Here is a 12629-nt window from a genome sequence, read left to right as displayed (position 1 = left end):
AAAAGCTTGCTTTTTTTCCCAAGTTGCAGAGTAGACAACTTACCATCTATTAAAAAGTTATCTTTTTAGATGGCTAATTTTTAAATATATGGTTTCACAAGTTCAACATTTTATCATCAAGGAATTAAATAAACTTACGGGCTTCCAGTGTTGTGTGCTCCTCTATTCTGCTCCAGTCACTCCACCTCCAGAAGTGGTCAGCAGACGAACAACGCACCCTGAACTGGTATTTGGTGTATGGGTGCAATGCGTTCAGCTGAGCTGTGTAAATTGAGAATTTTCCACCAGGCATGGAGACATTGTGCTGTTAAAAATTTACAGAAATCAACATGATACATATGCGTATTTTTGTTTCTAAATAACGCTGAAAGTCAATGCCTAAAAAGGTGATTTTTTTCCCCCCAAGAATACTGACAGTGTGGAAAAAACGCTGTAGTCAAGCACTTACAAAGAAATTAAAGAAGAAGAAAAATATTTCCTACTCAGTCACCCTAAATAAAGAAAAAATTTTCAGAGGTCTGCCAAAATAAAGTCATATATAGCACAGAAATTGAAATATGACAGCAGGTAGCACCTTTGAGATGTAAAGCATGAAAAGGAGAGATAACACTGATGAGCATTCAACAGGATGAGCTTTGCACACAGTGGCAGGCTGTTGCTTCCCATCTATCTCGTCCAGTCCCCTTGCTCCCATATGCAGCAAAACTGCTTGCATGAGGCAGGCCAGGATTCTACCTTCGGTATTCAGAACCTGCACTTCCACTGTGCACATGCACATCAAACTTGGTGGACAGTGGCCTTTTTCCCAAGACATAGGCACAGAAGCATGCTGCAGTCTGAGCAAGATGTTTCTCATGCCACCTTCTTCCTAGGCAGTCATTTTTCCTTCAAAAGATAGTGTTCCAAGTCTTACCCATGTGATGTCAGTTCACAGCTCTGATGACAGGATTAGTCTCTCCTGTTTCTCTTAAAATGGTGCAAGTCTAGGGAGTATTTCAGTTTCATGATTACATAAAGGAACCCTAAGTCTGGGAATACTTTTTACTGAATCTAATTATAACACATGTGCATCACAGCTGCCAAAACCTGGACTCCAAGTGACTTGAAGTGCGACTAATTGTGCATTTCTAAAGCCAAATGACAACTTCAAAAATATAAAATAAGCCAACAATCTCTCATACAGATGGAAAAGCTTCTGAAAACATCCTCAAAATGCCATGTAAAAACCCCATAACAATTTCACAGCCACTTTTGTTTATTACAGAAAACTCTTGGAGGTCTTTTATTAAGAAACCAGAGACAACGTGACAAGGCTGTCAAAGCTTCTACCAGGCTGTTTGCTGTGTTTGAAGATATCTGTAGCTGCGGCCTGATACAAGTGCACTGAATCAAACTGCTGTGGCAGCGTCAGACCTGACCATCTCCCACTGCCCCAGATGACTGACTTGAACTGGCAGCAGTTTCACAAAGCAAGTGTGTGTTCCAAGCTTTAAGCAGTGTAACTCTCGCTAGACAGAACCGTGCAAACCTACTTTTTTAGCAGTTTAAGCTAACTGAGCTCAGGGTGGGTGATACTCAGCTGCTTGTTTCCCCTCCTGACTGCTCCAGAAGCAGTAGCTGTTGGGACCAGAGAAATGCAGACAGCTGTGGGTGATGGTATCTCAGACTATATGCCAAAATCCAATACAGCTCATCTGTCAGAGCTGTTTTGTATATCTAAAAGCCAGTTCCTTCACCTGTTAATTCCAAAGATATCTATGATTTTATTTGTAGTACCTAATCTATGAGTATACTTAACATGTCGTTACAGAGAAAATACACAATCTTAAGGCTTCCACACTCATTAACTGCTTTGAAAGTATTTTAAAGAGTCTTACAGAGCATGCATTAATGATTACTCTATTATTTTAGAGGCAACATACATAACGATTATCTTCAGTCTCAGCTGCATCACTTCTGTGGCTTGAGTGACTTTATTCAAGGCTGTGCTCAACAGGCAACTAAATGCAGCGGGTAATAGAATACTCCTAAAATCAAATACCTGTTGTAAAAAGCCACCTCTGAGGCTAATGTGTTCAAATAAAAAATTCAGAGTCTGTGCACCAAGACCTGATAATTCAGCATGTGCCTATCCAGGCTGGTCTGAGATACCCCATCTGAACACACAAACACAGAATTTGGGTGTAAATCTCAGGCCAACTGAGCACGCAGTTCTGTCATCAGGCTTACCCAGTGACAGAGATCACCTCCACACTGTTAGGCAATATGGAAGAAGAGGATCTGTTCCCGCCACCTACACTCAGTATCTGCTGCTGGTGTCTTAAGTTAGTATCCTAAGCTCCTCTGACAGTCAGCAGAGTAAATATGCGGCTCTAGTCAGTGACACACAGCATCAAAGACAGGCAGCACCCGGAAGCCTGAATGCTGAAAAATCTGAACCCCACCTAGAAATACCACCTTCTCTCCAGCTGCAGAGGTCTTCACTGGGGATCACCTGCTGGTACGGATATGATAGGAAGAATCCTTCCCTATCCTGTCTCTACATCACTGACATACAAGCAGGTTTAGCAGCTCCCTGTTACAGCCACAAGCACGTCAGCTGCTGACAGCAAGCAAATTAACTGTACTCTGACGGGAGAGAAAAAAAAAAAGAAATTGAACTACAGACTGCAAGAGGCAATGTGAAGCATTCTGGAACATGTGAGTATTTGCACCAGGAAGGACAAACCACAAGGACTGTTACCTAAAGAGTCAGCATAAAGCTTTATGCATCCTCTCCAAGTACCAAATGACATGGCTAACTTGACTTCTCTCTAAATTGTTTAAAATCAACTAAAAAAAAAAAAAAGAAAGCAGGCAACAATGGAGACGAGCAGAACTTTTTACAATTTTAGTAGATGAACTTCTAAGCATTACTACATTAATCATTTAATAAGATGATCAGAGTGAAGCTCTTAAAAGAGAAAAGAATTTGAAACATGATTAGTTCAGTGGAAAAAAATCAACATCTCAGCAAAAAAAAAAAAAGAAAAAATCCATTAAAATCAACACTTACCAGTTTCCGCTCATAGTGACCACTGCTAATTTCAATTTGACACAGAAGCCTGATCTCAGCAAAGCTGCCATTTATAAACCAACGCAGACGGACGCTTGTAGAGCTATTCCCAGAAACAGTTAACTTTTCTGGAGTTTTTGGATGAACTTCAAAAATAAAGAAAAAACCCTCAGTTCTAAGAAAAAAACATTCATTTTGGTTCAGAAAAATCTGGTTTTAAAAGATCAAAGAGAATCAGAAGGATAAATAAGTGATCCGATCAGCAACTAGGACAGCTGGTGCTTGGAAGGCACCCGCAAGCAGTCTCATTCCTGACGCTTTTCTCAGCTATCAAACCTGGAAACAGTTTTACTTAAGGCTGAGCATACTGGCATGTGTGATAAGGAGCTGGAGAGCAGAAAAGCATTTCCCCTCCTACTGACTTTATCAAAAAGCGAAACACGAGCTAATTCAGAAGACCACAGATGAAATCCACTCAATTTTGTTTACCTTCTGGGAACTTTTAAAGTTAGAACTTTAAATCTGCAGACTAGGACAGGCTAGGACTCCTAAATGACCTCTCCCTCCCCTAAAAGAATCCTTCACAGAATTCTTCAATAATATTCAGTACTACTATTCATAGCTATCAAAGAAAAAAATCTCTACTGTTGGATTCAGTCCAGTTACCCTTAAGGAAATATGTACTCTATGTTGGGAATGAAGTGGACAGTTAGGGAAAGAAGGGAAAGGTAACAAATAGGAAATCGCAGTCATATCAACTGGGTACAAAACAGCCCAGTTTATAATTAACAGAAACAAATAATGCTTTGCTAGGACCTGCCAATTTAATCTTGACAATTATAATCTCAGCCTAGTTGAACTGGCACACCAAAAAGTCATGCCATCTTCATGTTTAAATTCAGTTTTTTGGAGAAAATGGCAGAATACTGTAACCATAAGGAAACCTCGAATCCTCAGCGGTGGTTGTGAAGGCAGATGGAAACAGATGGGGAAGACAGCACTAGAAATGTGGTCATCTTCTCCCTTTACTTAAGGGAGTTCAAACTGAAGGTCTAATGAAAGAAGTTGTTTCTTTTTACAAACCACAACAGCAGATGATCATGGCTATTACCAATAGCAGGTAATACCCTTGCTATCACCTTTCACCTTTTAGTGCTACTTTTCTTACGTTCCAAATCCTGCTGTTGTAAAACTGTGTAAAATTTTGCCCTATAAGCAGACACTGAAATACAGGGTCAGGGTCACTTACAGTTCATAAAGTTACACCTAGATTTTAATTACTGATGTGTAATAGAATATGAAGTAATACATAAACAGCAGCTGGCTAATTATTAGATCACAAGTAAATTTTTATCCACACAGCAGTGCATCCAATCTGGTAGCATTACTGTCCAAAACTGGCACCTCCCTGTCCACCTAAACATTGCCTCAGGACATGTCCTAAGCTATTTTCAAGTTCAAATTATTGAACACAGCAAAATACTGGTGACAACAAAGCAAAATAATCACAAGTATACCATGTCAGATCAAACCCAAAACAAACAAATGGTTAGTTAGCATGCAGGAAAAAACATCTTTTTGCCTTTGTAGTTTTGAAGTCTTACCTCTTTGAGTTAAATCAACCATAAGTGATGACTCTGTTTGCCCAATGGGATTGGAGACACCTAGTATGAAATCGTAGGTATTCTGATCTGCCAGTACTGGAAAGCCACAGACACGCTCTCTGTTCATTTCATTGACTTCACATGAAACATTTTTACCAGATATTCTACAAAGTAAAAAAAGGGGGGAACAACTTAATTTTTGAAAAAGATAATTTTTAGCAACAGGCAGAATTCTAGACTGAAAACACAGTAAAGAATGATGGGTTCACTGACACATGGCTTACAGAATGATTTGATTGCAGAGGCATATCTAACACCACAACGCAGGTTAAAGTGGCATCAGTCATGACTTGCCCTGTTCTCACGTGAAACTCTTCTCTTCCACTAGCATAACATTTCCATCCTCACTTCCCAAAATCCTGGAAAACAGGTAGGTCCTGTAAAACCACCTCACAAGTCACAACTAAGATTCTGATTTAAAGTATCTTTGTTCAGATCAGCATACATTTGCATTTAAGGAATGTTCTTAATTGCTTTCTGAACTGGGGAGATGCGACACACACACACACACACACACACACACACACGTTACATCTTTCTATCAGCCCTGCCTAATCTAAACTAAGGTTTGTTACCTGGGATACACCCACTAGTCCTAGCTGTTTTTAAATCAAAAGCAGGAGAGGCAGTCTGGTAGCAGCCAAGACTAGTTACATCTTTAGAGGTAAAATCTAAAGTTTGTACCTGTATGTATGTACGTATATGCAAGTTGCTTTAATTACGATCTGTGTAAACCTCTCATTCAGTAGCACAAGTTTAATTTCTTCCTTTGGGCATTTTTATTTTGTTTGAGCTGAGTTCTGAGCTCTCTCCATGCCATACTCTCTATTTCAATAGCTCAGTGTGGGCTGAGTACAAGGAAGATAATATTTACCCTGAAATGCATCACATTAATCTTTTCACAGCTTTGGGCTGAGCACAACAAGTCTGAACGACATCCTCATTTATGAGTTGAATACGGGCAGCCAGAGACTGGAGCTCCTTTCCTTTGAATACCTGCTCTGTTTTGTCCACCTCTTCGCACCCTACCCAATAACTTTCTTAGCACCAGCATCCGGGACAACACCTGTGACCATATATCAATCCCCATTGCCTCTGACTTGTTTCAAAGCCACCACGAGACTCCATTTCCCATCAGTTTGTGTGACTCAGGCCTCTCCTGGCTCCTTTCCCTGACTGCTCCTTTGCCATTAAGGGGGAGCCTTCTCACCATGAGAATTTTGTTAACCCGTCACTAACTTCTAATCATAACCACCAAGGAATCCCATTTGCAAGTGCTATTCCAAAATGATTCTTCATTTTTAAGGCTTTACATGATCTACGCTAGTGGGATATCAGTGGATGAACCCAGTGTTACTTGTCCTTTTCAATGTTTTGCACATGCACTTTGCCTGCTCTACACTATCTAGTGCTTAATGCTTGTAGGAGAAGGCTTCTGCACTGCTATTTTCTGCAGTAGCATTTGGGAAATGCCTCATGGCCTGTCTTACAATTGTTCCTCAGTGAGCTTCTGTCATCCTCCTTAGCAGAAGCTCAGTAAATGTCTCATAGATGATCTGACACAGGTTGCATATACAAAATTTTAGAATGACTCCTACTATCTGCCTGCATTTTCATATTATTCTTACGTACATGTTGGCAGCAGCCGGACACACTAAGCCCTTTTCTTCTCTTGAGTTCATAATGGCATAAACCTTTGGGAAAAGTCATCCTTAACTCCCACTGGAACTTTGCAGAGCTAGACAACGGTTCCCAAAGTTTAGTCTAGTTTCAACCTCCACAAACTCCTGAAAGGTACTCGAGGCTCTAAACAACGGAGTCTATCTCATTTAAATAGCCATGGTGCAGGAAGTCACAGGCAGCAATGGATATATCCTAGTTCTATCTACCATTTTACTCATCTTAGTGCTGAACTGTTTTACCTTTCAAACAAACTGTATTTTGTTCTTCGTTTTCCATACAGTCCACTGGGTCTGCCTGGTTTCCAGGTGCATTTTATTATCAGGAAGTTGAACGTTTCACAGCTCAAGTTTTGAGGAGTATCAGGGGCATCTGTAGCACAAAAGAAAACCAAAAAGTTAGCCAATGTTTTGCCATTCAACTTGACAGTTGGGCCACCAGCTTCCTGCAGACATCACCATTCATGTTTGCTGGGTCTAGGAGTGCCTTACAAATACATGGTAATAGTTACATGATGACCACATAAACAATAGTGCCTTAAAACATCCCAATAAAACAGATGGATTATTATTATCAGCCCCATCTGACTAACACTTGACTCTAGGCTTCTAAGTGGGTGGGTAATCTGGTAAATCATATGCAAATATGTTCACAAGCTCCAGGTTCTGACCTGGAAGTGTTTCAGTGAAACTCTGCCAAGACTTTTCAAAAATTCTGAGCGTCAGTTTAGCCGCTGAGCACTGCAGGAATGCTGTCGGCTGTGCGTCACATTTTCTTACATGCCAGCCCCAACCACTGCTTTTAATTCTCCAAGCAAGTCATGTCAAGATGTTCCCTTTAGCATGAATTCCACACTGAATTTGAAAGTCTAAACAAGCCCCAAATGGCTCACCCTCTTCACCATCGCTTTGGAAGTGCCCATCTCTTCCTTTTACAGCTTATTCTTTGATCCCATACTAGGGCAGTGTTGAGTGCCTTCCTGGAGATGATGGGCAGTGATCCCAACAGAGAGGGTAACCATGCTAAAGCAGATTAAGCAGAACGTTTATTTCAAGTCTCACACACTTTTCTTCAAAAGGTAGCACAATAATAACCATGTAGCTGTGCTAGAGAAGGGGCATTAACACAAGAGGCAACAATGGCAGGCTTCAGTTCAGATTAAGAGCAACGGGCCAAAAGGAACACTTGCTTTGCCAGACCTAGGCTTACCTAAGGTGGTATGCATACACATTTATTTCCTCTACCTTTTCTTTCTCTAATGTCTTTCATCAGCAAGAGCATCATGACAAGTCTTCTCATTTCCCACTAAGTACGTATCACAAAAAAAACCACTGCCAGGAAACAGACTTCACCACATCCCAGCTCTACAAAAACGACTGTATGGGAAAAACCTATAGGATTATTACAGCCTTTGTTCATGAACCACTGACTTATTCACCTGGAAGATTCTCCCACAAAAGCAAATACTGCACAAAAAATACAAAAATGGCATCTCAGTGAGAAGGCATAAAGGTTGGATTCTGTTTTGCATTTGGTATCACATACTTAACACACAAAGTCAATGACAGGAGGCACAAGCTGGAGTTGGAAACATACCTTTAAAATTAGTCCAGTCTCTCCTTTCCTTTCCCCCAACCCCAGGGACCCTAAGCTCAAAGGCAGGCATTTCTAATGGGGAATAGGATTCTAATGGGTAGCTACTGGAAGATAGCTCAAAACCCCTGTGGGGAAAATACACAAAGCTCTGAAGTGACTAGTTATGAAAAAGACAAACCAGATACTTTCAGTAATTTAAGAGGTATCTGTATCTGGAAGAGGCTGGCATGGTTACACAGAGAAGTTACACAGTGATTCAGTATCTTTAAAGAAAATACTAGCAGAATGTTTAGAAAAAATTCCAGGAAAGAGAATTGTCAGATGGGTTCTTTTGCTGTGATTAGCTCCCACGGAGCTACTGCTGGGGATGAGCATCTGTTGTTAAAAGTCTAACTATTTTATTGTCTTCACTCAACTGGTTGGTAAATTAATGTTTTCACTTACAATTCTTGCTCTTACTCTCACCTTGTCATGGATCAAACCAGAACAGATGTAAACCTAAAGTGACAAGAGACTGGGGATGAATCTCCATATGGCAATAAACTACTAAGTGTTCCAGAGCATGAAGAAGTGCCTTAGAAAAAGCCATCAAGGAGACAAGCACTGGGCCAGTGCTCTAAGAGGAGAAGGCTTACATGGGTACCTCCTCATCCTCACGGCCTTGGCATCTTCTCCATGGGCTGGAATTTCCACAGTGAAATCAAACAAGTACAATCTCACTTCATCCTCAGAAACCAAAGGCCAGGAGGAAAAAAGCCACTAGTGTCCTAGCTAGTCCTAGCAGAACTCTAAGAATCTCAAACTTATTTTGATTTTCCTAATCTTAGTAAACATAATGATACATACATCCTACGAACAAGACAGTTCCATCCATCTCATCTTCAGACAGTATGCACACTACATTTGTCCCACTGGTATCTGAAGCACTGGCGTTTAGTACTCTGATTGCGCTGCTCCGACTGCTTAGATGTATCATTGGGTATACTTCTGGTCCATAAGTCATCCGTTGTATCTGCTGTCCTTCTTCATGGACACAACAAATTGTCACATCTGAACCGACTGCCACCACAGTGTCCTGAGGAAACACCCCACTCCCATTGGGCTCGGTATCTTTTCCTAGCAGAGAAGGAATAACAGAAAACAAAAACAAACAAAAAAAACCCACATGAAAAAATTGCTATAAACATGGTGCTGATCAGCTAAAATGTGACTAAGGAGCATTTGAATGCATACAAATCAATGTTTACTAGGTTTCATTAACTAATGATTGCATTATTTCTCTAATCAAAACACCCCCAAAAAGCAGCTTCCACCACTGCCTAATGCTTTTCCTCTGATTTTGGCTTACTTTCCATAAAGCAATCAAAGTCCACGTGGTAGCAAGGGAACAAACATACCAGGGACCTCTTCTACTGGGCTCCAGTCACTCCAGTCCTTCGGGCCAACAAACTGTGTTACATTAATATAACAGCGAATCTTCACGTAGTGCGATGTACACTCCAAAGGCATATCTGATGTCCAGTTCCAAGAAAGAATGATGTCCTCATGAGTCAGTTTTGAATAGTAAGTTACCTACAAAGTTTTCCCCCCAAAAAAACCCCAAGAGTTTATGAACATCTGTTAGTAATGACTTACAATCTCTCAGATGTCAACAGAATGGCAAATTAAGTGATGTAAATCATAAAATCCTGATGCATGGTTGCAGTGTCCCACCTAACTTTCAGTTGTGCTCTGAATTTACTTGCATAAAAAACTAAGATGCTAAAGAGCCCATCAGCCAGGGAAACAGCCATCCAGAAACACCAGAAGGTGGACATCTGAGGGACAGCTGGAAGCTCGCCAAGCATTTCAAAAGGTATATACTGTATCCCCGTATCCTGGGCCTCTCCCAGGCAGGGATATGTTCCAACTTTTCAATATGAAACTCTTCTAATATTAGTCCCAGGCTGCTAATTTTATCTTTTCTTCATTCCTACAAATTGTAGAACAGAGGTACAAATTGACCTGGAATGACTGTGGTTGAAAAAAAAACCAAACTGAACAGTCAAGAACCACCAAGACTTGAGACCCTGTTGCAGAAGGAAGGCAGAGATAATGGTGAAAAACACCTGCCAAATTCATAAGAAAGGTCTAATAAAATGCCCCAACCCTCACAGATTAAAAAATAAATAAATGCTGTGACTGTGAATAAGTACTGACAGTATAGCAGACAGTGTCCTCATAACTTCGAAAATTAACAAGAAGTTACCCTACTGGATACTACACTCAGATTCTGCAAAGCTCTACAATTTTCATTATTCTCAGCTTTCTTCAAATGACCTCCCAGAATACTATCACGGGCAAAAATTGTATATGTATTTTACATAAGGGAAGAAAAGGACTTACTTGTATGACTTTTTCCATGGCTTCTTTACGGAGTATCTGAATCTGCCAAAAGGCATCCAGTCCATATGGGAAGACTGATCCACTATCACTCCACTTCAGATTTAATGTGGAAGTTGAAAAGTCAGGTGTTAAACTAAGAATGTGTGGAGTGAAAGGAACAAACGCTTGAAAAAGAGAGGGGGGAAAAAAGCCATTTTCAAGTCATTAGTCAGCAACAGCAACCTTACAGGTGTTTAACAGCCACATCTCTCTACTCTGCGCTGGCTAGTAGCCATACAAACATGTAACTCAACCTCTGTAATTAGAACAAGATGGACTCCGTTATTACTTGAGCATGACAGTTCCCAGAAAAGCACAGGTGCTGATGAGTCACCAGGTAGCATTTTCTTTTAACATCTCAGCATGCAGATGTGTGAGTAACCGATCATGAGTAAGACTCTTCATAATGCATAGTAAGGAAGGCATCCTATCTTTCACAACCCTCATTCAGTGCCACACAGATAAAGGAAACATGGCGACAGTCTTTGAAGTGTACAGGAGAACATAGCTAGGGAGGATGATGGAAAATGCCCCAAAGAAAGAAGTGGGTTTTGGAGACCAGCAAGGAAGAGGGAACTTGCAACGATAGTGAGAGTAGACAGAAAGGAGAGCAGAAGCACAGGATGGAAGAAGCTCACGCAAAGGTCTGAAGAGGATCATGGAGAATGTGATTTTAACCAAGAATAAATATGAAAAGCATGACATGGTGATAAGGACAGGACAGGGAGATTAAATAGAAGCACCTCTTCCATGAATGAGTGACAGTGAAGCAAGAGACTGAGAAGTAGGCAAGGATTATGGTAGTACAATTCTTATGGCAGTTCACTGGGCCTGGTGCAGGATAAATTCTGTTTCTAAAATGTGTCTTTTATCCAACTTTGGTCCTAGCTGAGGCTCTAAGAGCCAGCAAAGTCAGCACGGTCAACACACTACCCGGGATAACCTGTGATAAACCTGAGAAACTCACCCTGCCTGGAGTCAGCAAGGTGCTGGAGATCCCAGTGTGTTGTTTCCCACATATTTTTGAGTTGTGTATTGCTAAAGCTCTTGAGCTGCTCTCAACTGAAGAGAGAACTGTGTCAGAAAACTGACTAAAGTCAGAAGTGCTACTGGCTTTAGAACTGGACCGCATTATAGGAATAAGCAGGCAAACCAAAACCAAAGACTAAATTATAAGCCAGCATTGGTAGATGGTGTTTATGTCCAGCTTCTTCCTGTGGGAGGAAGGAACTGCGAAACAGTCTAACTGATCCATGACTCCAATATGATACAGCCTACCTCCCAAGCATAAATGTATTTGCTCAGTTTCGCATACATTTGAATAGAATGGGTAAGTCTGGCATATATTAAGAAAATATGATACTATCAGAAGTGACATATGTAATAACTTCCCTTAAAATGTGAAACTGCAAGAATAAATTACTTCATTCTGTAGCTATTCAGCATTTAAAATGAGAGAACAGGCACTAAGAAGTTTATTCTGCCTTTCCCAAGCCAAATTTGACAAATACATTTTACACACCATGCAGGTACCTCAATATGTAGATTACAAACTTGTTTACAAATCCTTCTTAATTTGCAATTATGGGGGGAAAAAAGGGCATGTAACAGTATTGTACTTCATTTTCCTCCTCACTATCTATCCTTGATTACTGCTATAATCTACAGATAAGAGGGTTTTTTTTCCCCTGAAGGGTAAGAGAAAACAACCTGTTACGTGTAGTAGATCCATATGGACTCAGCACACCACCATTTTACATACAGGAACACTGCCAAAGAAAACTGCAAGCTTAAACACTGCTGGAGCATTGTTCATCATAGTATAAAGGCCTTATGTACACACATAAAACCGGAAACTTACAGATGTCTTTCTTGTGAATTTCAAACTCTTTGGTAGCAAATGCAGTTCCAGAAATGCTGTTTGTGGTTATTGTCACTGTGCTGGAGCTCTCTGGGACCGGAATCTCAACCCTTTTCTCCTTAGTTTTAAAACACACTGGAGGGGGGAGGTCACTGCAAAGACAGAGAGGATTAAGCAGGTATTTCAGCTGATAGGAAGCTCAGGCAAGTTAAGTCCTATTCCTAGGATACTAATAAAATTCTCTGTATTATAACACAGAGCTCCACCGAGTTTGTGAAGGAGTGAGACTTGCACGGGCTTTGGTTAGTGCCAGATTGACAGGCATTTCCTTGTCTTTCAAGTCACTTTT

The 12629-nt window shown here is 40.7% G+C and overlaps 1 protein-coding gene across 9 annotated transcripts in view; it reads right to left on the bottom strand.

Moving 5' to 3' along the window:
* The window catches only part of LIFR (LIF receptor subunit alpha), a 54551-nt gene that overhangs the window by 18147 nt on the left and 23775 nt on the right, over nucleotides 1–12629 (bottom strand). For all 9 annotated transcript variants that reach the window (XM_055790715.1, XM_055790718.1, XM_055790719.1 and 6 more), the window contains 8 exons: nucleotides 12281–12432; nucleotides 10381–10544; nucleotides 9393–9567; nucleotides 8842–9111; nucleotides 6642–6771; nucleotides 4660–4823; nucleotides 3056–3201; nucleotides 139–304 (listed from right to left, as the gene is read on the bottom strand). In XM_055790715.1, the coding sequence (XP_055646690.1) occupies nucleotides 139–304; nucleotides 3056–3201; nucleotides 4660–4823; nucleotides 6642–6771; nucleotides 8842–9111; nucleotides 9393–9567; nucleotides 10381–10544; nucleotides 12281–12432 (1367 nt within the window). The remainder of the gene's footprint in view (nucleotides 1–138; nucleotides 305–3055; nucleotides 3202–4659; nucleotides 4824–6641; nucleotides 6772–8841; nucleotides 9112–9392; nucleotides 9568–10380; nucleotides 10545–12280; nucleotides 12433–12629) is intronic.

The sequence above is a fragment of the Falco peregrinus genome, chromosome Z, assembly GCF_023634155.1.
Source record: "Falco peregrinus isolate bFalPer1 chromosome Z, bFalPer1.pri, whole genome shotgun sequence".
Taxonomy (NCBI): domain Eukaryota; kingdom Metazoa; phylum Chordata; class Aves; order Falconiformes; family Falconidae; genus Falco; species Falco peregrinus.
This window is presented reverse-complemented; position numbering and strand designations above follow the sequence as displayed.